General features: G+C 35.7%; 1 protein-coding gene across 13 annotated transcripts in view; it reads right to left on the reverse strand.

Annotated features, from left to right (window-relative positions):
- SYNE1 (spectrin repeat containing nuclear envelope protein 1) overlaps positions 1-23,095 on the reverse strand; it is a 437,003-nt gene that overhangs the window by 297,325 nt on the left and 116,583 nt on the right. For 12 of the 13 annotated variants that reach the window (XM_034669329.1, XM_034669326.1, XM_034669322.1 and 9 more), the window contains exons 9-15: positions 21,732-21,841; positions 18,472-18,522; positions 15,361-15,468; positions 12,113-12,250; positions 10,775-10,939; positions 2,043-2,155; positions 1,330-1,498 (exon numbers count right to left, since the gene is read on the reverse strand). In XM_034669329.1, coding sequence (XP_034525220.1) covers positions 1,330-1,498; positions 2,043-2,155; positions 10,775-10,939; positions 12,113-12,250; positions 15,361-15,468; positions 18,472-18,522; positions 21,732-21,841 — 854 coding nt within the window. The remainder of the gene's footprint in view (positions 1-1,329; positions 1,499-2,042; positions 2,156-10,774; positions 10,940-12,112; positions 12,251-15,360; positions 15,469-18,471; positions 18,523-21,731; positions 21,842-23,095) is intronic. The other variant, XM_034669323.1, reaches the window with a different exon arrangement.

The following is a 23,095-nucleotide window of genomic DNA, read 5'->3' on the forward strand; positions in this document are numbered from 1 at the left end:
TAATAAACAACTCTCTACTTACATATCCTTTATTTTAGAAGTTCAAAGAGAATTACTAATATCCTTGTATTAGAACATTAACCTGGTGGAACACTCCCATTAGGCATTTCAATCTGATTGGCTGTCCTTAAATAGTGAGAACGAAGACGAATCCTGCATAATTACCTGCTGAGCTCATTGTGTATCATTTGACATGACTAAACCCGAAAATAAAATGCATATCTGTATTTAATACTTAAAAGACTAAAGTAATTGCTTGAGCTTAAAAAATAAGATTTTTCATTACTTTCCAAAATAATTCAAAACGAATAAGGGAACACATCATAACAGATTTCACATTTTTTGACACATATTTCCAAGACAATTGTAGTAACCCTAAAGAAAGATTTTACTGTAAATGTATTTTTCCCCAAATGCATCTTGTTCATTCATCACTTTAAAAATGTAATTAAAATATAGCAAAATATATTCTGGTTCTAGAATGTTTCAGTAAAGATATAGTTTCAATAAGCATTCAGTCACACCAGTTACAAAGCTACTCTGACTAGTTAGGTTAGAAATGGGCTTGAATTTTAAACTTACTAATTTCTCATTTTGAATTTGTGATTAAACACAAATGGAGCAGTACAGGACTGAGACGCTTTATGGACATTAACTTTGAGACCAAGTTTGTATTGCTAATTGGGGAGGGTTGTTTAACAAATAAACTACTTTTAATAAATAAGTCTCTACATGTAAATAGAAACTGCTAGTTACAGAACAACCTAATTTCTTCATTAATGCAGGGCTACTATTCAATGTAGATATAGAATTATTTATACTGATAGCCTAAAATATAAGATAATCCATAAGAATTAAATTGGTACAGATTCACAGACAAAATATTACTTTTCCTGCATGCACACAAAAAGCAATGAAACTTGGAGACATGAGGGACCTGTAGTCCCCCTATGAATAACTGAGAATGATTGTTTCTTAGAGACATGAGGATAATCTTTAAGTATTTTAACTCAGTTTCAATGGTGAGCTCACAATCAAAGTCATGGGTACGCAATGCAAAAACTTTTTTTTTTTTTTTAAGCAATAAAGCCAGTCACAAAGGTTCAGTATGATTAATGCAGCAAAATCTTTCTATTTTTTCCAAAGAATATAGGTGAATATTTCAGATAATTGCAAAGATCTGACTAACTTATATCAAACCCATTTAACACACTGGTACCCTAATGCTTAAACTCAAGATAAAAAGAATAGTATCAAATAAACTGGTAGGTACTAAATGCTAAATCCATGTGTCCTCTGATTTTTTCTCAAAGCACCAGGGAGACTTACGATGTAGTTTTGCAGAAGCAGCTCCACTGACTCTCTCCTCCCATACTTGATGATCCAAGATTTCAGCTTTGACTCTGCAAGAACCAGCAGTGAGAGCAGACGGTACTTTAATTCTAGAAATTCCATTTTCATTAAGTGTAGCTCTGATGTGGAGGAAACAAAATGAAACCTAGAAATAAAACACCGAGAATTTACAGAATGTAACTAATAGTAACAGAACGGTGCTTACTTAACCTGTTACACGTCAGTGCTAAATATAATGCAGGCACAAGGGCTTCTAAACTCTAGCTGATCAATCACTATCAGGAGATCTGATTCCTTTTCTAGCGCTGGATTTAAAGGCAAATCATGATTGATTGAAGTATTTAATTTAGTTCTTTCCCCTGCCAAGACAACTCTCATCTGTTTCTTTTATAAGCTGTTTTTGCAATATTACATAATGTTCCTCACAGTACTGAATAAAAATACAGTCTCTGAAGGAACCATTTCTGTGATTGCCAGGCTGTGGATATTCAGGTTTACTCTTTTCAAACAATGATACATTAGAATGTTGGCATTCTTAAGCATGTGTTACGGGAGCTCAATTTTTATGTAGCAAATGAAAGCATCTCTGTAAAAAAAAAGAAATCAATTCATTGAAAAGAAAAGAAATGGAAAAACACCCACCGAGCATTTAAGAAAGACACTTCATTTATAATCAGCTATTCCCTTACCTCTCGGCCATGTCCTCTAATTGATCAGGTGGCACTGGGATCCCGTTAACAGACCTGGTCCGGTAGATTTCATGGAATGCTCTTTTGTGGGCATCTGTGTTTTGAAGCAGATCCTAAGATACAATTTAAAAAAATAAAAAAATGAGAAAACATGTTCACAGGAGGCTAAGAAGCATAATTTTCAGCCTGTACCGATGAGTCAATGTACTCAAAAATTTGATCGTGCTGCTACATCCCATATGCGGCTTGCTGCCTCTCATAGGCTTTTACCTTGTACAGGAGCCCTGGTGCTTGCTTATAAGGCCTGTGCTAGAGCTGTATCTAATAATTATGGCATCTTTTAAACACACATGACACTTGCACGGCAATGCATTCAGACATTTTAAAGGCACATGGTCCAAAGGAAAATGTAGTTACTGCTATAAACAATGATTTGTTAGGATTTTCCTCCTTCCTTGATTTTGAATATATTGGTTTTTAGAAGCTGAAAAACTAAGCAAAACTAGTTTAACCCTTTAATGGTAATATACAGACACACACATATACATTACACTCTATTGTTATTTTACTTTGAATTTATGTAGACCATCATAAAATGATATTTGCTTGCCATTTAAATCAATTATATTACAATATTATGAAAATACCCTTAGAAGGGTTAGAAGAAGGTTAGAAGATTTCAAACAAGCATAGGAAATGTCCCATAGCTATAAGAGTGGAAAGATCAAATGTGATGTTCATTCTTTGTAGGCTGTATAGAACTACACAAATTTCAATAACTTATCTAGATTTGTTTTCTGAGTTTTTCAGTGTCAATAGACTTACTTATATAAAGACTTACAGGTATGTCACAATTCCTAGCCAATTTCTCACATAGAAGCAAAGAAAGATGAAAGGTGGTTCATGCCATATTCTCTAGAGTTTAATTGTTTCTCAATAGCAGAATAAATACCCAATAGTTTGTCACTCACTGAAAAGTAAGACCCATGCCCACCAGAATGATACATTAAGATTAACATTGTTTAGCTCACAATGAGATTTAATGGATTAATTGGAGAAAATAGAAGCAAAAAACACCATAAAGCCATAAGAGAAACACTTGATGAAAGGCGAAAAAATGAAGGCTCTCATATATAAATTAAAATGTTAAGGTCATACTCTATGTTGGCTAACTGCACATAATAATTTTAAAAATGTTAAGGTCATATGTGCTTGTCCACATAAAGACATATGTGTTTGTGCCTTTTAACTTGAGGGGAATTAATTTTTACACTGTAGAAAAATCTAGGGCCAAACTATTTCTATCCTGGTATATTTTGCCATTATCTATTGATCTGCACAGGTAACTACACAGATATTCACAAGTCACTCATGCCCAGAGAGAGGCCACTATGTGCAGGAGCTGATCACAGGAGACAGAAGACCAAAAAGCAGCCAATGATTATGAGTATTTTATTTCATCTAGACACATTTCTGTGGCTTATGACTCCCTGAAGTGAGTGCAGGGCAAATTTAGAGCTATCACCACACACAGCTCTGATTTATTATATATGACTATATGTTAATATATGAGTAGAGGTCTGTGACTATATTGGAATACTTGTATGTCCAGTTGTTTTCTAAAAAGCTTTCCTTATTATAGTCAGTACATCTAGTTAACTGAAAGAATCTTGACAAGATATCAAAACAAACAAAAACATTTTCAAAAATATGATAAAGGAACTATAGCTGGTGTGATGTCACTGGGATCTCTGAAAAGCTATCACACTAAAAACCAGCTAGATGCTGAGCACAGCATGTGACTTTAATTCACTGGTGGGCTCACACAAAGTAAGGGAAATCTTTTAGGTCTCCAACTCCCATTAAAATATGACCCCAAAACTGGATCATAGACCTGTAAGCAAAAACAAATGGATAAAGCTGATTGTTTGAGGCAAATATCTATATCATTGCTGTTGGAGTTTGAGTAATGGAACTTGGAGAAGGTGGCAACAATGAAATTCAGAATCTAATGAGCCAGAAGCCTAAATACTAACAAAAGCTAACTGGTAGGCGTGTAACAATATCAGACAAAATAGATTTGAGGATAAAAATCATTGTATGTAATTAATCGCTTAAGGATGAAACTTTCAATTTACTAGTGGCTATCTTAATTCTGAACTTGAACATGTCTAGTAAGCCTCAAAATACATAGAGTAAGAACTGATAGAACTGATAGGAGAAACTGACAAAACCACGTGGCTGTGGGAGCAATCAATGCCTCTCCCTCAGTGACTGAGATGGAGCAAAGGAACAACAGAGGTAGCAGGTAGTGGAAAGAGGAGGGGAAGAAAGGGGGAAGGGCTGCGGATCTGTGGACCTCACCGGCCTATGTCAGAATTTGGGAATGCTTATTTTGAATACGTGGGAGCCAGTGGGAAGTTTTGAGAGGGGTGAAATGAACTGACCTGCACTTTAAAAGCACTGCTGTGGCCATGCTACTGAAAATGCCCTATCCTTGATGCACTGCTTCCCTTAGCTTCTAAAACAACACAGAAGCTGGATTCCCTCCCACCTCACTAGTTGCTCTTTCTCATCCTTTACTGCTGGTTCATCTTCTATTCTTTGATCTCTTGATATTAGATTCCCTTAGGGCTCAGTTCTTGACAGGTTTTTTTCTGTGTCTATACTTCCTTAATTTCTTTAGTCTCAGAGTGTCCAACATCTTTCTATATACCAATGATTCTAAATATTTATCTCTAGCCTATACTTGTGTCCTGAGCTCCTGTCTCTTATCTCTTACAGCCTAACTCCTCAAGTCTGCTTTGATGTGAAAAAGTCTCATACTTATCATGCCCCAAACTGAACTCCTGATCTTTCCCCAAACCTGCCTCACTGTCTCTCCATCTCAACTGATGGAAACCCCCCTTCCAAATGCTCAGTTGAAGAAACACAGTGTCATGTATGACTTTCCTTTTTACCCCAATCAATACCTAATGCCAAAAATTGCTCTGCCTTAAAAATATTCAGAATCTGACCATTTCTCACTATCTCTCCACCAACTACCATCCTGGTTCAAGCCACCCTACGTGGATTATCTAACCCAGTCTCTATTCTCACATAACAGACAGGGTGATACCATCATTCCTCTGGTAAGAAAGTAGATGGGAAAAAACACTATAATATGACAGGGAAAATCAACAGTGCCAAAAGTACAATTAAGGAAAGTAAGGAAGTGCAAAGAAGCAATACTGGGGAAAAAATAGGAGCTTAACAATAGGCATGGAAAAGATTATCAAAGAATATTTTTAATCTTGAACAATTTTATGCCAATAATTTTGAAAATTTAGTCAAATGGACAATTTCCCAGTAAGCATGAATCTGCATTACTGACCCAATTTAAATTCTGAAAGCCTGAATATTTCTAATCATTTTTAGGGGCTGGGAATACAACAGGAAAAAAAAACAAACAATAACTCTTGCCCTTATGGAGTTGATACTACAGTACAGGAAATCAAGAAGTAAATGAGATACATAATTAAAATAGCATCTGAGATTCAAAAAAATGCCAAAGAGAAAAATCAAACAGGGAAGAGGGAAAGGGAGTTGCAATTTCAAAGGGGTGGCTGAGAAAATGTTGACTAAGAGGTGACTTTTCAGTAAAGGCCCAAAGGAAATGAGGAGGAACGTACTGAAACTAATCAATGGGAGAATGCTTCAGGCCAAGGACAGAGAACATTCCAGAACAGTGTCAAGGGCAAAGGGGTTTGAGATGGGAATGTGCTTGCCTGTTTGATACCATCTTTTCAGTGAGGTTTCACTGACAACCTTAGTTAAAATTGCAACACCCCTAATACTCTCTGTCCTTTGACTTTCTAACCTAATATATAATTTATTTTATTTATTACTTAGTTACATTTATTATTTCTTATCCACCTTCTCCTATCAGAAGGCAAATTGCATGAGTGTAAGAATTTTTGTCTGTTTTTCTTATGGGTGCATCACAAATGCTTAGAACATCAGTTGCACATAGAGAGCACACGATGAATATTTGCAGAAAGACCGGGAAAGAAGCCAAAGGAGTAGAAAGAAAATAAGGAAACCAAATGAAGAAAGTGGTTCAAGGAGGAGGAAATAACTGTGTGAAATGCTTTTGATAGGCGAGGTAGGATGAGGACTGAGAACTGACCACTGAGCGAAGAAGAAGGAGGACTCTCAGGAACCTCACATGAATAGCATGGCAAGAGAAAGCTCAACTGGAATGGATTCTCAAAAGAACTGGAGAAGAGAATTCTGAAACCAAAATGAGCACAGGTAACTCTTTCAAAGAGCTTCATTGAAAAAGGAAGGAGGGAAAAGGGACAATAGCTGGGGGGGGGGGGCTTTAAGAAAGACAGGTTTTATTATTTAAATTTTATTTATTCCTTTTTAAAAGAGTCTTTAAGATGAGAGGATTAACAGCATATACTTTATGTGGGTGGAAAAAATCCAGCAGAGAGAGGGAAAAAAATAAAAAGGCAAGAACTACAGGAATTGTTTACTGGAGAAGAGCAGGGAGGATGGGATCTCATACACATGTGGAGGGGCTGGTCTCAGCTCAGAGCACAGATGGTTCATCCCTAGTAACAGAAGTGAAGACTGAGTATTCGGGCACAGATGCATGTAGGTGGGTTGATGTGGTCGTGGGAGCTTGCGGAAATTCTTTTTTGACTGCTTCTATTTTCTCAGAGAAATAGGAAGCAGTGTCATCAGCTGAGAGTAAGGATATGGGAGGAGGTGTGGAAGATTTGAAGGGGCAAGGTATGGAATAGTTGTCCCCAAAATAAAGAGGCGATGGAGTCGGGAAATGCCTTTGGAGTGCCAGGCAGCATTAGCGACCCAGCTGGGTTAGTCATCTTGCCTGGGGGTGTGTTTCTCTGCAGCCACACTCAGCTGCATATGTGTAGGAGGGGACTAGGCAGAGAGTGAGCTATAACCAAGGTTGTGTTTTAACCAGGCCCACAAGACAAAGGAGGCCTGGTCAAGACAATTAGTGTGTGTACAAGTGGTGACCTTTACTGATTCAGCATTGAATTTAAGCAGAAGACCAAGGGAAAGGATGACATGAAGAGCATGAAAGGCAGTAAAATCATGGATTACAGGGCACAGAGGCCATGCAATTTGGAGTCGGGGTTAAAATTGTTTGGACAGTGAGACAGAAAAAGAGATCGTGGAGGGGTTTCAGTTACTGGTGATAACAAATTCTAGACTATGCCTATGCCTTGAGGGGTTAGAAAGGTATAGGATGGGATCACTGGAAGACAGGAGATCAAGAAACTAAGAGGCCCAGTTATTGGCAGGATCATCTATGGGCTACTGAAGTTATTAAGAATTATGGCATACATTGTCATACAGGAAATAAAAATTTCAAAACAGGAGGGGAAGTGATCTAGGTAGGGTTTGATGACTACAAGAAAGATGGTTAGTAGGTGGTAGAGTTTGATGGCTATTTTCATGATTTCTTAAGACTGAAAGCCTTACTTGGTCAAAGCAATACTACAGTAAAAATTCGTAAGTTTAATTACTCCACATGTATTACATGCAATATCTTTGTGGGCATGGTTTAAGTTTAGTATTTAAAACCGTCTGGATTTGGGACACCTGGGAGGCTCAGTCGGTTAAGCATCTGCCCTTGGCTCAGGTCATTTTCTCAGGGTCCTGGGATTGAGTCCCACATTGGGCTCCCTGCTCAGCAGGGAACTTGCTTCTCCCTCTGCCTGCTGTTCCCCCTGCTTGTGCTCTCTCTCTCTGACAAATAAATAAATAAAATCTTTTAAAAAATAAATAAAACAATCTGGATTATCAGCTACGTGACCTTGGGCAAGGCACTTAATTTCTCTCTGCCTAAAGTTTATTCATCTGCAAAATAAGGATAATAATACCTGTCTCACATCCTACATGTCAAGTGCTTAGCAAAATTAAGTACTTCAAACAGAAATATGGCTAAATACTTAATTATAGTTAGCTATGACTATATTTATTACCTTCCTAGATAACTAAGCATAAGGGTATCTGGAAAATAGAAAAGCTAGTAAAGGTGTATCTTGCTTTTCAGAATAATATGACCCTACATAGATGCAAGTTAATTAAAAAAAATAAAAAAAAACTTTGGTGGAACAATTTATAAAACGACCTCTTTGCAAAAAAATATATTTTAAAAATTATCTGAATCCAGTTTTCACACAGATTATGTATTAAGTAATGAACAAATGTCTGTGGTATACATATATATTTTTTTAAAGAAGATGTGAACAATGCAGAAAACCAAAAATTCTAGATCTTGAAAGCATATCTAAGTATTCATGGCAAAAGCCATCCTTACTTACAGGCTGGGATAGGAAGATAATATTCTAAAACGTTCTTGCATATGTACTGATGAGTCCTATATTGTGCTCTTTTCAATGTATATATTGCATTTCCAAGTGAGCCCAATATACCAGCACAAATCAGTGATACCAAATTGATGGGCTGATTTTTCTGCTATTGAAGGGATCTAGAATTTTAGTTATCTCAACAATGATTCAAATTTCTCACATCATCAAAGCTGATCTTATTATAGGCATCTAATAAATATATTTTAAATGAGTGAGAATTGATGTTATAACTGACAATGACATTGTTGAATGACTCTACCACTTTAAGTGCCTGCGCCCAGACATAGTACGAGTTCCTCCCTCAGTAAAAAAGATCATTCTGGAGATCTGCCTTGAACCTAATCTTCGCCCTTACCTGCCTCTGCTTGCTTCCTGTTGTCTATTCACTGCGTTTCCCAGGTTTCTCTTTAGTCCTTTCTGATTTTTAGTCTCAGATAAGCATCTCCTCTGACTCCTCCCACTCCCCTTTTCTCTACCCCATTTCATTTCTGGTTTTTATGGTTGTTTACTACACTTCAGCAAAGGGACGGTTCTTGCTGTACACTTGGTGGTTAGCACAGGATTACTCTCTCAAGGGAGCCAGAAGGGTCACGAGGAGCCTGGAGTCATAATCACTGAGAGATACACTGACAGCATGTGCGCATTCAACTTAAAACTGATTCCTTACCAGGGGTTGCTCCAGCCTAGAGTGTGCAACGAATTAAGATTTCCGCTAAATCTCATCACCTAGTAAATAGCACAACTAATATTGTAGGGCATTTTCTCTAAGGTGGAGCATGGCACCTTCACCCCTTGTGTGTAAAGCCAGCACACAGTAGGCCCTCGGTGTATATTTGCTGAATTAACACATTTAACCCACAATCAATACACACTCTACATTTGATTTTAAACTGTAAGGTGACTTCTTTTGTATGAAATATTCGTATCAGTTAGACATCATTTAGATTACTACATGATGCATTACATGGTATGATGAATTGCCAATTCGTAAAAGTGGTATCATTTGTGTAACACTGTTTCAGCGTTTCACCCTATTTTTAATATCCTGGGTATCACAACATGGACATAGCCAAGGCTTTTCTGCTTCTAGGAAGCCTTAACCCTGGTTCAGTCCCAGAAAAACTTTTGTGATTTTATCTCCTATCTTCCATCTTCATAGATTTATAGACCATCAGGCCTGGACTTTATGTGTGTGTATCTCCACCCATGGAATGGGCCCCAAGTCATGCTCTTACCTAATAAGCAGATTCTAAAGAGTTTTCTGTGTGTTGGTGGTGGTGGGAAGGGGAGAGGCTAAGAGATAATCGGCAAAACTTCAGTGCCCAGAGGTACTGATTATAACTGAAGAAGGGCCAAGAATAAATGCAGGAAGGACCCCAATTGTGCAGGGACACAAAATCTTGTGTCCCTCTTGTTTGGTGGTTGAGCCTGGATTGAATGAATTGAGTTGAGAGGGCCTGGAGCTGAAATCACATGACACCTCCGTACCTCTATATTTCTAGTTCCAAAAATAAGGACCCAGAGGGGCATGAGACAAAACCTGTCATGAATTTGCTTTACAATCTGTTCTAGAATATATAACAGTCTATTTCCTTGAAGCAGTGTTAAAAATGCTAATATTTTGGCAGAAAATTCATATAAGCTATAAATTGCCTATATGTGGTCATCTCCACTTGTCTGTTTTCCACACATATAGTAACCCCTACCATGATACAGTAAATGTGGTACACAAATTCAACTGCACAAAATGCAGGATTGAGTTTAATGTGGTGCTGATGAAAAACAGCATTTCTATAGTCTGTACTATCACAAAACACAAAGAGGAAGGATGTTAGAATTTATATTAAGCATAACTGATTTGCAGTAAGCTGAACAAGTCACAAATAACTCAAAGTCATCAAGGCCTAATCCCACCACTTCCTAAAATAAGCACCCTCCCTCAACACCTGCCCTGTCATAGCTTAGGACATAAGAACTTGGCAACTTGGCTTGCCCTTCCTTTGAGAATGGAGACGAGAATGAGGTCTGAAACCAATGGCCAACCACATTATTATACAAATGTGTATGGTCTGTGGGCTTACCTTTTGAAAAATAACATAGAGCGACAGCAATAACAAAGATAACCACAGATGAAAAAATACCACAGAACTACTGGAAAATACCTCAGAAAATAAATCTCCTGGAACTGTCAGTCACAGGCATGGGTGAGAGAAGTGCGACATCTCTGAACGGGTAGGAGTGATGCCTGAGAGACCCGCATCTGTGGAACATCTAAACAGCCACGTCCCCAGACCACACTAGGACTGTCGTGCCAGAAGATTTCCCCACCAGAACTTTTACCTTGTGTTGCTCGCGTTTCCGTTGTATTGTGTTGGCTGTTTCCTCATGGACCTGCTGAATGGTAATTTCCTCTCTCAGTGCCACCTCTGCTCTGTATAACCAGGCGCCTATGGTGCCCAGAGGTGCAGGGAGAGATTTATCAAGCTGTATATGCCAATCAAAGAGCTGAAGTACAAAAGTAGAAAAACATAATTATCTTTAATACAGAAGACAATTCCTAAAACTCCCCAAAATGATTTCTAAAGCCTACATAAGGGTTTAAGTTAATAATTTCAGGTTAACTTAATAAATATCAAAGAAGAAAATATCTGTGTTCTGAATTTGATATTTGAGAATGAGGAGGAAATTATAGTTACAAGCAAATTTTGAGGAAACTTAAAATACATCTTAGACATGGAAGGACATTATTGAGAGCTTAAACAATTTTCTTCTTATAAGAAGAGGATAAAGCCTCTGCGGATTTTCAATTTGGCTTTTGCTGAAAGGGAAGGGACTGAGTTTGTGGAGATGTTCAAGGAAGCAGCTGTTATACACTAGCTGATGTGTATCCTTAAAAACCTCCCACATGAGAACAGGTCCAGAAAAATCAGGGTCATCCAGTCATCGCTGGAGGAAGTAGAATATTCAGGATTCTTTCTATGAGAGTACAATTTCTAACTATTTCTTCATTTCTACCACTTTATCCAATTCTTAAGCAGTGTCTCCTGACTTATTGGAACATCAGGTGGGATAAGTTGAGGAGCTTGGAACTAACTTATTCTCTGGTAGAGTTTGTGGGAAAAAGATTAGATTATAAAAACTGAAGAAAATAGGGTAAGTTCAAGGCAAATATTCCCATTAGTGATAGAAGTTTCAGAGGTTTTGAAATCTTGGCCTTTAAGTTTGCAGAATATTAACATGAAAATTATTGAGCAGTTTTCCTTCAGGTTCACGAAGGATTGGATAAGAAGATTTGCTTAAATTAAAGACTGTAAAAATGAATGTGCATAGAGGAGGATGACCAACTGTTGATGAAACCTGGTTATAGACTTTAGAGAAACTGCTGAGGCTCCATTCTTGGGGGAGTCATCTCTTCTAAATGACCCAGAATGGAGTCTTTCAGGATTTCAATCCATCATCTACTTAACAGGGAAACTATGTGTAGGGCAGGCAAAGCAGAAGAGTTGTTAAGCCAAGTACTTCCACTAACTTAAAGGAAAACTCCCATCGGTAAGCCTTTCCTTCCTCAGACAGAGGATGGGGGACCAGATGAAATATCACTGCCCAGAAAAACATGATGGAAAATGTGCTTCACTAAATTATGCCAGCTTTAATGAAACTAATCACAAGAGAACTTACCCTGGAGGACACTCTGTCCCAGGATTGTTTTACCAATGCTTGGTCAAGTGACAGTTTACCGTCTCTGTGTACTGGTTGTATTAAATGTTCAATCTGTTTCCTTTTTATTTCATATTGAACTCTGAAGTGCTTAAATGACTAAAGGGAAAAAAGAGCAACAACATGGAAATGAGTCAAAAACACCAAACGCAAAGGAAACCGCATTTCCTAAATAACAACCCTTTATACTGGGGATAAACTCAATATATGTTGTCGTTAATAATGATGACAGTCATGATAGTGATAGCATCTACTGTTCCCTGATGATGAGCTTGGTCCCATGCTAACTCCTCTCTACACACTATTCCTCTGGCTTTCTCCATAACCCTACAACAGCCTGTTACCATAGGAAGCCCAGAAATAACTTGGCAAGAACACGTAGTAGAGGCAGGACTAAAACCTAAGATTTCTCATTTCTAGTTAAATAATCTATATGCCAGTTCATGCGTATCAAGAAAAAATAGTAAATAGGGATATAAGCCTATGCTAATAATCAAAATAGTTGCTTTACTTCAAAGTACCAAATAATTTAGGCTAAAAATTATATATATCCAAACAACACTGATTTAAAGATATCTGAATTTGTGTTTAGGTAAGCCAGAGTAAAGAGGTTTACTTAAGGGACCTCAATTATATAATAATATTTTGCTTTATCTTTATGGGATTAAAATATTAATGACTGTATCATTTCTTTTATCATGTGTTTAATATAAATTTGTAATATGTAGTCTAATACTAACCTTAAGAAGTAGTGATTTTAATTAAAGTTCTACATTTTATATTAAATTAACACATCCTAAAATAAGACTCCAAGTCCAAATATGAATTGAAAATACCTCTAAAATGTGCAATTATGTTAAAGAAAATGGGAATGTCCCTACAGAATCTAGCAGGTAACACATTTGAAAGAATTTGTCAGAGTAAACAAACATGTAAGTTCACATGAAGAACGCTGGAGGGAGACGGTGAGTAAATATTTTACAACAACTTTTATCTTCCATTGCCTCTAACTTAACGTAATTTAAAAATACCAAAACATAAAATTGATCTTTAATTTTGTTCCACAGAATTCTATGCATGAAAAAAACAGGAAAATGAACTATTGACTGATAAGTAGAAACAGAAAATGCTGATTATGTAAGAAACACACAAATGAGGAAAATGTTCCCTATGTTCAGATTTCAGATGGTCTCTAAATCTTTTTTAAAGAGACAGCTGATCATCTTTGGCCTAAAAGGAGTGTTTCTGTTTCATACTTTTTTAACTCTTTGTTTTCCATTTATATAATAATATCTGTACAACAGGTAACTTCATAATTTGGACTTGATTTTTTTATAATCTATAACCAAACTAAAACTCACCAATGGTCTAATAAGTATATTCACACTGTTCTTGGATTTCTATTCTCAGTTAACTGGTTTAATCATTTTTTAATGAAGCTCATCCAGAAAATTACTTTTTTGGGAAAAAAAGATTATATTGAGTTTCAAAGCAAATAACATATAAGCATATACACATTGCTTTGCCATGTTCAACAAATATAATATTGATGGCATCATCCATCTAAATTCAGGCACACTTTATAGATATTGTTACATAAAATCTGCACACTAAAGCCAACAGCTAAATCCTTTATCATCTGCCATGTTGAGTCTCATATCATTGCCCCCTCGTATGTAGTAAAACCGACTGAAATATAATGTAGACTAGAATATGTTATAGTTTGGCCACTAAAATGCAATGCTATTTTAAATAGGAGGAAAACAGCAATGCTGCATACAATGAATCACAATTTAATGGGAAAACCTAAGATTTTGTGTCTGAGAAGTGAAAATTGAAAGCCAAAATCCAAGTAATGGCAGTGTAAGGAAACTGGGGGAACTACAGCAGCAACAACCCTGGCCTCAATTTGAGAGGGGCAGTGTCAAACCAGGCAGTTCGCAATAGGAACTGATCCCATTAATGAGCCCACTTCAAAGGGTCACGTTGCAAGCCTTTATTAACTGCGGCTTATTCTATAGTAGTTTTCAGTTTGGCACTGAAGTCATCTTTTTTTTAAAATATTTTTTTTAAAGATTTTATTTTATTTATTTTACAGAGATAGAGACAGCCAGTGAGAGAGGGAACACAAACAGGGGGAGTGGGAGAGGAAGAAGCAGGCTCATAGTGGAGCCTGATGTGGGGGCTCGATCCCATAAGGCCGGGATCACGCCCTGAGCCGAAGGCAGACGCTTAACCGCTGTGCCACCCAGGCGCCCCCTGAAGTCATCTTTTGGTGGAATTTTTTGTTATGTGACATCTACAAGATCATGAGCTGTAGAAAAACAATGACTAGACGTTTGTGTTTGGGGTCATCTATAAGACTCTGAGTTCCAGAAAAGTCATGAAGGCTCAGGGCTCTATATACAGGATGGACACACACAATTTAAAACTACCAATTCCACCTCTCAGTATATACCCAAAGGAAATGAAAACAAGATACTGAGGAGATACCTGCACTCCCTTGTTTACTGCAGCATTATTCACGACAGCCAAGATACGGAAACAATCTAAGTGCCCATTAATGGATGAATGATAGGAGATGTGACAGACAGACAGATAGATAGCTAGATCTACAAATATCATGAGAAAGAAGGACATCCTGCTATTTGTGACAACACGGACCTTGAGGACATTATGCTAAGTGAGATAAGGCAGACAGAAAAAGACAATACTGTGACATCACTTATATGTAAAAAAGTCCAAATCCATAAAAACAAAGAAAATGATGGTTAGCAAGGGATGGAAGGTGAGGCTGGGGAGATAGGAAAGATGTTATTAAGTGTACAAACTTGTAATGAGTAGTAAATAAGTCCTAGAGTGAATATACATAACAATACTGTATTATATTCATGAAACTTGCTAAAAGACTTGAATTTAATTATCTCAACCACAAAAAAGAAATACTTCTGCAATGTGACAGAGGTGTTAATTATCCCTACAATGGCAATCATATTGCAATATATAAATGTCTTAAATTTTTTAAAACTACCTATTTACACAGAAATACAATTATTAAATTACATGCAAACTTAAGATGATATATATTATTTCTTTAAAGATATTTCTCATTAATATCATTTGAAAGATTGAACATAGATTAAATGACATATATTAATATTATTCATAAAAAGGATTTTAAGAAATTGAAATCTTTTTTCATACATTACCTGATATTTATCTTGCAAATTTGATTCTGTCATCTGTGCCCTTGTCAAATCTCTTTCAAATTGTTCTATCCAAACTTTTGTTTCCTTCAAAATTAGCCTGTCTTCTCTCTAGAAACCAGCAGACATTACAGTTTTATCAGTAACTATGCATTGATTTAATTGCTGATTAATACCTGGCTGGTTCTAGACTACACTGAATATTTAATAAGTTCCAATGGTTTCTGAAAAACTTCTTTCTCTCCTCTCCCTCACCTCTTTTGGAGAGTAAGAGGCAAAAGTTAATTCTAGAAAAATAGCTTAATTATCTTGCTAAATACTGAAATGATCAGCCTCCATTTTTTTTCTCAAGAAACAGTAATTTAATCAAGAAAATGTGCTCAAGAGGAAATGTCCTAAATACAAAAATATTCAGAAAGAACAATGGCTGGAATAGAACTGAAAACATAGGCCTGGGGGTGCTTCTTAACCCAAGGTCATTTGTATCCCAGAGGACTGAATCCAAGGAGTTACAATCACAGTAACACTGTGGACTAGTGTATTTAAAAATGCTATTCAGTATTATAACATAAGCTCCACTATGACAGAAAATATTTATTTTGTTTGATATGATATTACCAGACCCTGGTAACACACAGCACCTATAAAATAGTTACTAAAATATTTCCTGAAAGAATGTATCCAGGCTACTACTCACATCTCAAACATGAAAAAAAAAACCAAAACCCAGAGATTTATATCATTGTTTCCACAAATAATAACAAGTCATTCTAGCATTGATTTAGTGAAAATATCCTAATTTTTCACAAGATTTCTTATCTGTTAAGAATGTCAAAGTAATCAAAAACACATTTAACATGGTTCTTGGCACTTACAAAGAGCTTCCAACTACAGCTTCTCACTTGATCACAGCCCTGTGACACAGATGAAGTGATTGATGACAGTTAAATGGCAGAGGAGACAGCGTGCTGGCTATGGAGGCGGGCAAAACTGGTTCCAAATTCTGGTTCTGACAAGTATCAGCTCTGTGACTTTGAACACATCTTTTTTTCTACTGCTGTGCCATCACTTGAGTAGACATCACACACTGCTTCCCCGGTTTGGGGGAGAATTCACGATAACCTGTGCAGCACACCTAGCACAGAGGCTGGCCCACAGTGTTGTCATGATCCATGCCCTCTCTTTCTTTCCAATCTTGCAAAAGGAATCCTGTCCTGCCTGAATACATCTTTCCCTGTATAATGCCTTCTTCAGAGCTCAGCTCAGACACAACCTCTCTAGAAAGCTTTTTCTGACCCTGAAGTCTCACTGGGGGTCTCTCTTCTGTGCCAGTGGTTCTCACATGGTGATGTGCACTAGAATCACCTGGAGGGCTTCTGAAAACTGATTGCTGGGCACCACCTTCGGTCTTCCTCGGCTCAGGATGTCTAGGGTGGAGGCCAAGAATCTGTATTTCTAAGAAACTTCCAGGTAAATCTAGTGCTGCTGGTCTAGGGACCACATTTTGAGAACACTTCTCTGATCCTATAACAACCTGAGCTCAAATATTCACTGAAAAAGCACTATTTTGTATTGTTCACTTAATCGTCTCTTCCCTTCTGCCCATAGTACAAACCCCTTATGTATCTTATTTTTCTCTAGCCTAACACAGTGTCTGGTACCCAATCTCACTCAATATATAATGGTAGAATAAATGTTTGGTAATATAGGTAAGTAAAGAAGGAAATGGAACAGGAGCCCCAAACTCCAAAGCTTTAGCTTTTCTTAAGATGGCTCCTCTGAATGAACAGATAAACATGACCAAGGCACATGGTTTATTGATTGGTTGACCATCATGCCCATAAAAGCACAAATGGCATATTCTTAGGAGCTCAGAGGAACTAAATGCTCTTAGTTTACCTCCAAGGTACCAGAGGCCAATGTGACACTGAGTGCGGGGGAAAATCATCAAAGTGAGCACGGGACCTCACTGTGAACCTCCAAGGACCTGTTTCTCACCAATTGAAATCATTTCACAAAATCACCTGAGACAAAGGATTATGTTCATAAAATAACTTCATTAGAGTTCATCTAGTAAATGACTTTTCTACTGGTGGGGCAGGTGTCAAGCAAATGGCAATAAGGGAAGAAGCATGTAGCTATTCATACTCAAGATTCTCCTTGTAAGAGGAGATATTGTAGGAACAATATTTAGATTTCCAGAGCCCATTTAGTCTAGTGGCTTTTCTTCAACTGTTAACTTTTATATGCATTCAAAGGCTTGGGGGTCTATTTGCCTATAGAAGACTACCTAAACTCCAGGCAGTTAAATTGCCAGTATTCTCACGACTTTTTCTCTTTTTCATTCAAATGTAAACACAGGCATTTTTATATGTTCTGTAGTATGTTTATGTGTACATCAGCTCATGATTCATGGAGCATGAAATAAAAATTAATTTAACATTTGATACAAAATTAGTTACTTTTAATTCTTATTCCAGTATTGACATAAAGTCTACTTTGTTGATAGTTCCTTAACCTCAGGCCTTGATGGAACATAAAGAAAGATGGAAAAAGCACAGGATAATTTGAAATTGGGAAAGAGCTTACAGTCATTAATTCCACACGTGTATCTGAGCACTTACCACATGTCATGAACTTTACTAAATAAGCTATATGACCAAATACTTAGCAGAAGAGATGTGATAAAACTCAGGATACAAGCTAAATGAATACTTGCCTTTTTTGAAATAAATTTTTCTGACTTAATATTTTAACATATAAAAATAAATCTTTAGCTTTATTTTTTATTTTTCATATCACATGTAAAGAAACCAAACACAGTTATTGTAAATTTTTCCTTTTATTAGTGCTATTAAGCGTTATTAAAAAGAAATTAATTGATGCTATCTTATAATTAAAGATTAGTCCATGGGAGTGGCTTAGACTATAACTAACATTCAATAACACTTACATATGTTATTTACTCTATTAGAGAGGAAAAGGAAATGACAGAATTAATGCATTAAAAGAAATGTGTATATAAAGACAAATACATGCAAAGGAATGGCTAATAAGCTATGCAATGTAGGATGTTTGAAAGAGGTCACTGATTCAAGATTATTTAAATCTTACCTTAATATTTTGGATAGAATTTGCAAAAGATGGAAAAACTGGAAGTATTTCCTAACAATACGAAAAGATAATATATAGAAAAATAATATAAATCAGGGACAAAAATTATATAGGAAACAAGAAAAAAAAAACAATGGAGAGGCATCTGTCCATAAATAAATAGATGATAATTTTAAGGGTATGGTTACTTTAAGAGATTTTCATAACTTTTGAAAGCATCAAATGTTCAAACCCAGTAAGGCAATGCAGTATTCTAGCATTTGATGTTTTGTTTTAATTTTTGGCAATATTTACATTTTACAAATATTTATAGCTTGAAATATTAACCATTTTAAATGGTGAACTACGTAGAGAAGAAGTATATTAATTCATTTCTTTTCTCTTAAATGTATTGATAAGATGGATCTCTGCACCCCTATGCCAATTAAGATGGTGCTGTGCTTCTGAAAACAGTCAGTAGTTGTTGCAATGAGAGAAGGAATGAGTGAATAAATAACTGAAAGTTTAATAGCTCACAGAGATGAACTAATTGGCATATTTTATTTATTTCTGATTGAGTGCTAATTATTCGAGAACACCTTTAGGGAAAAAGTTTATCAGTTTTATTGGTTGGAGTAAGAAAGGCATTGGCAATGTCTATTTCCAATAAGAAAATTAGATTTAAAAATCATATCTATAAAGTACCTAATTTAAATAAACTCATAAACAGAATACAGCAATCAAATTCACCAAAAAATAGAAGCCTGGGAGACACGTTGTTGCCAAGCTTTTTAAAAGTGAATTAAAAGAACTATTTGCTAAGACTTGATTAGACAAATACTAAGTGTTTCGAAGTGATGGCATCAATAGCCCTAACGTATATAGTCTATAAAATCTTAAGAGTTTCACCAGATGAAATTAGGTGGCCATTTAGCTGCGTTAAGCAAATGAAAAATATATAAAATACATAAAAGTCCCTTTTTCTTATTGAAAATATACATTTTTAGATGCATATGCCCTCCATTACAAATGCCATACTAAAAAGAGCAAAGCTTATAATATATTTTCCTCAAAATTAATTTTTGAAATAACCCTGAAGAAATCATATGTAGTCTCTTTTCAGGAAGGGATAGAGGGAGCTTTTTAAAAGAACAATCAGAATTTATTTTCTAGATAATGAAATTAATCTCTTAATAATAAAGCCTCTTTAGTAAAGCGTATTAACAAGCTTATATCAGGAATGTGTGTTTTTCAAATCTCGAGGAGTTTTGGCACTCGATTCTTGCTCATGAGCATTAACAAAAGCACCTTCTTTTGTCTCTCAGACGCTGCCAGTCACAGAGTTTACTCATCTGGGGAGATGATTAATGTCAGAGAAATTAAAACAGTACAAACTCAGAAACTTGATCAGAAATAAATCCAATTGGGTAACATAAGGACTTTTGATATGAAAATCAGATGGAAGGCTGATTTTCTGGAGGCCGTATGGGGTAAGCCTAATACACTTTCTAATAGAGTTTCTTATTCACACGGCAACATGCATATCCAATTATACTCTCAAAACCTAGAAAGCCCCAAATGACACCAAAGCACGCACATCCATCTATGCTAGGATCTGTACAGAAGTCTGCTTTTGCCTCTAGTGGTGCTTCTTAGAAACATTTACTTTGCTGACTATGGATAAGTTACTCGGGTGGTCAATGTTTGCACCTGAATCCTGTCAAGGAACAAAACAGGTTTCCTGAAATGATAGTTTTAAAAAAACGAACATAGTTCTACCAAATGCCAGATTAACTTCATCCCAGCAACCTAGGAAACACCAGTTAACATTGTTTTGCTTAAGTTTTTTTGAAGTCACAGATTTCTATTAGTGCAATACCTTTGCCTATTTGAAAATCTGGGTTATAAGCCCTTGGCCTCTTCCTTTCTTAGACCCGTTTCTAAGTCTATTTGGAAAACATATTAAGGTCTTTGTTGTTTTTCTTGTTTCTCTTCATTATAATCTCAAACTGCTTTGAAAACTCAGTTGAGACCTGAGCAATGAAGTCAGACAGTTTTTTAACACATCTTGAAAATTCCATTTATTTCTCTCCCTGATGTCATTTTGCCTTATAATTAATTTTAAATTTGGTATTAAATCCACCTCTTTATAATAAAAAAATAATAATACTTAAAAAATTTGGAAGAATGGTAATATCCATTGTTAGAGTCTGGGAACATAGGCATTCTGGTGTGCTGGAGAGTGTGTAAAATGGGACAAACTTTCTATAGGAAAATTTGAAAAAAAAATTTCAAACAGCATTAAAAATCTATATGCATTTCAGCCTAGAAATTCCACTTTTAAGAAAGAATCATAAAACAATGTTTTATTACAAAGTTGTTCATAGAAGCAATTTTTATAATGGCAAAAATTCAGAAATTTTCAATAATTAAGATTGGATAAATTATTGTACATCTATATGATGTCCTGGAGAGAATGGCATGGGAAGAGTTTTTTATAATGTTAACAGAAAAAAAATGATGAAATTGTATGCATATTATAATTCTATTTTTGTTATAATATTATCTGTGTCTACATACATATAGAAAAATGTTGGAAACTTACACCAACATATTAATTTTTTTCTAGGATGGGTCTCTCTAGGAGATCAAGTACAAATAATTTTCTTTTTCCTTTCTTTCAGTTTTTCTTTTTTATGACAATGACCATATGTCATTGGAGCAGTATGAAAAATATAAATGTTATTTAAACTATTGAGAGGCTGAAAAAATCTAATCACAGTGAATAATTAGGACTTTCACAAGTTTGCCTTACTTCCATATGTTTGTTGTGAGTAGTGACTTATATAATAAATCTGAAAGTAAAAATTAGATTTTCTCAGATTGAACAGAGTATGGGGATTCAAGTTCTAAAGGCACAAATGACATGATGAATATAAAATTACTTCAATCCTCAGATTACTAAATGAATTTCCCAACATGTCTATCTTTACTCACTTTTAATTCATCAGTGTTAAATATCCAGCATTTATCATTAATAATGCTTTCCCCTCACATATCCAACATGCACATCAGAAAAATCTTTCCCTGTAATCTTCTCCCCAGTTGGTGATACCACCTCTTTAGTCAGTTGCTCCCTTTTTGAAATGCATTCCAAAATAAGATAAAACAAAAATAAAATAAAGCATCAAATTTAATTTTTAGAAAGTACCATGTTTAAACACCTGAGTCACTCACTATCACTGAGTGCACTATCAGTGCTTGAAGAAAAAAATACTTACGTCATTCTCTTGCCCATCAGGGCCTGTATGGTGAATGTCAGGGTAATGTTTCAGGAACTGGGCTACATAGGTCATAATAGACTTCTCATCTGGTTTATCCACATCAACATCTGGAGCAACCAAAAGCAAATATGAATAGGTTAATTAGCCTTTTTTATATTTTCATAACACAAACTTTGAAATCTAGCTAATATACCAAAAGACGCTGTCCTCAGTCCAGAAGAAAAACAGAATTAATATTTCAAGATGGTGAGGGAGGGCAAACCCATTTAGTGTGGATGACACATGATGGGAATGTTATGACACAGAAAGATGACACATTTTAACTACGGACCTTTAGGACAGTAATACATGCTTCATTTAAATAATCTCAACATTAATTCACCAGAAATCTGAGACACTATATGGATATTCAGACATTCTATATTGTTAATAAAAGAAAAATACTATGTAAATTTTAGAACTGGGGTGAACGGGTAGTAAAATATGCTTACAGGTGTGGATGTGCCCATAGAGTTTGTATACTGTATCTGGCCAAAGAGATAAGCTCCCCCCCCAATTTTATTTTAGAAAAGAGGGAGATGCCTTATGTTCAACTCCTTGGATAGCTTCTCCCTTGTGCATGATTCTAAATTACTACACTTTGAACAGTCTAGTACTCTGAGGGAAACACAGAGCCTGAAAATATATTTTTAAATGCATAGATGTTTACTAATAAAACCAGTAAAAATCAAGCAAAGGTATTTATACAAATTTAATCATTATAGAATTATAGGGGGTAAGACTGCAGCATACAAAGGACTGAATGTTTTAAATCACCTTTTAACTATCCCTTTTAAAGGAAATGAAAAGGTGCCTATATCTGGAATTTACAAATATCTAATAAAAAAAAAAACCCACAAAAGCCATGGAAACCAAAATATAAACAGCCGTAATATTTTATGACGTGCCTTGTGATTTGAGATATGATTTCTATGGACTATCAGTGCAGGATTGAAAAAGTGCTACAGCTCAAAGACTTCAAAGGAAACAGTGATCATGTATTCTGGAATTCACTGGGAGATTCAAAGGTGATTGTAGAAACGACAACATCATTGATGTGGAAGATGCACATGAAGAACGCGTAAAACTTTCATGATATGTGAAAGTGGAAAAAAAACATTTAACACATGATTTAATAGAGTAATACAGCATTTAAATATGTGTGTAACTAAATCATAAACTAATTGTTGTAATAGATACTGATCTATTTCATCCGTATTCCTAAAAGTTTATACATCCTGGCTAGCTAAATAACCTTTTTAAAATTTCTTTTTTAAAATTAATTAATTTTATATTTTTAATTTTTATAATTAAACAAATTT

The sequence above is a fragment of the Ailuropoda melanoleuca genome, chromosome 10 (genome assembly GCF_002007445.2).
Source record: "Ailuropoda melanoleuca isolate Jingjing chromosome 10, ASM200744v2, whole genome shotgun sequence".
In the NCBI taxonomy this organism is placed as follows: Eukaryota; Metazoa; Chordata; class Mammalia; order Carnivora; family Ursidae; genus Ailuropoda; species Ailuropoda melanoleuca.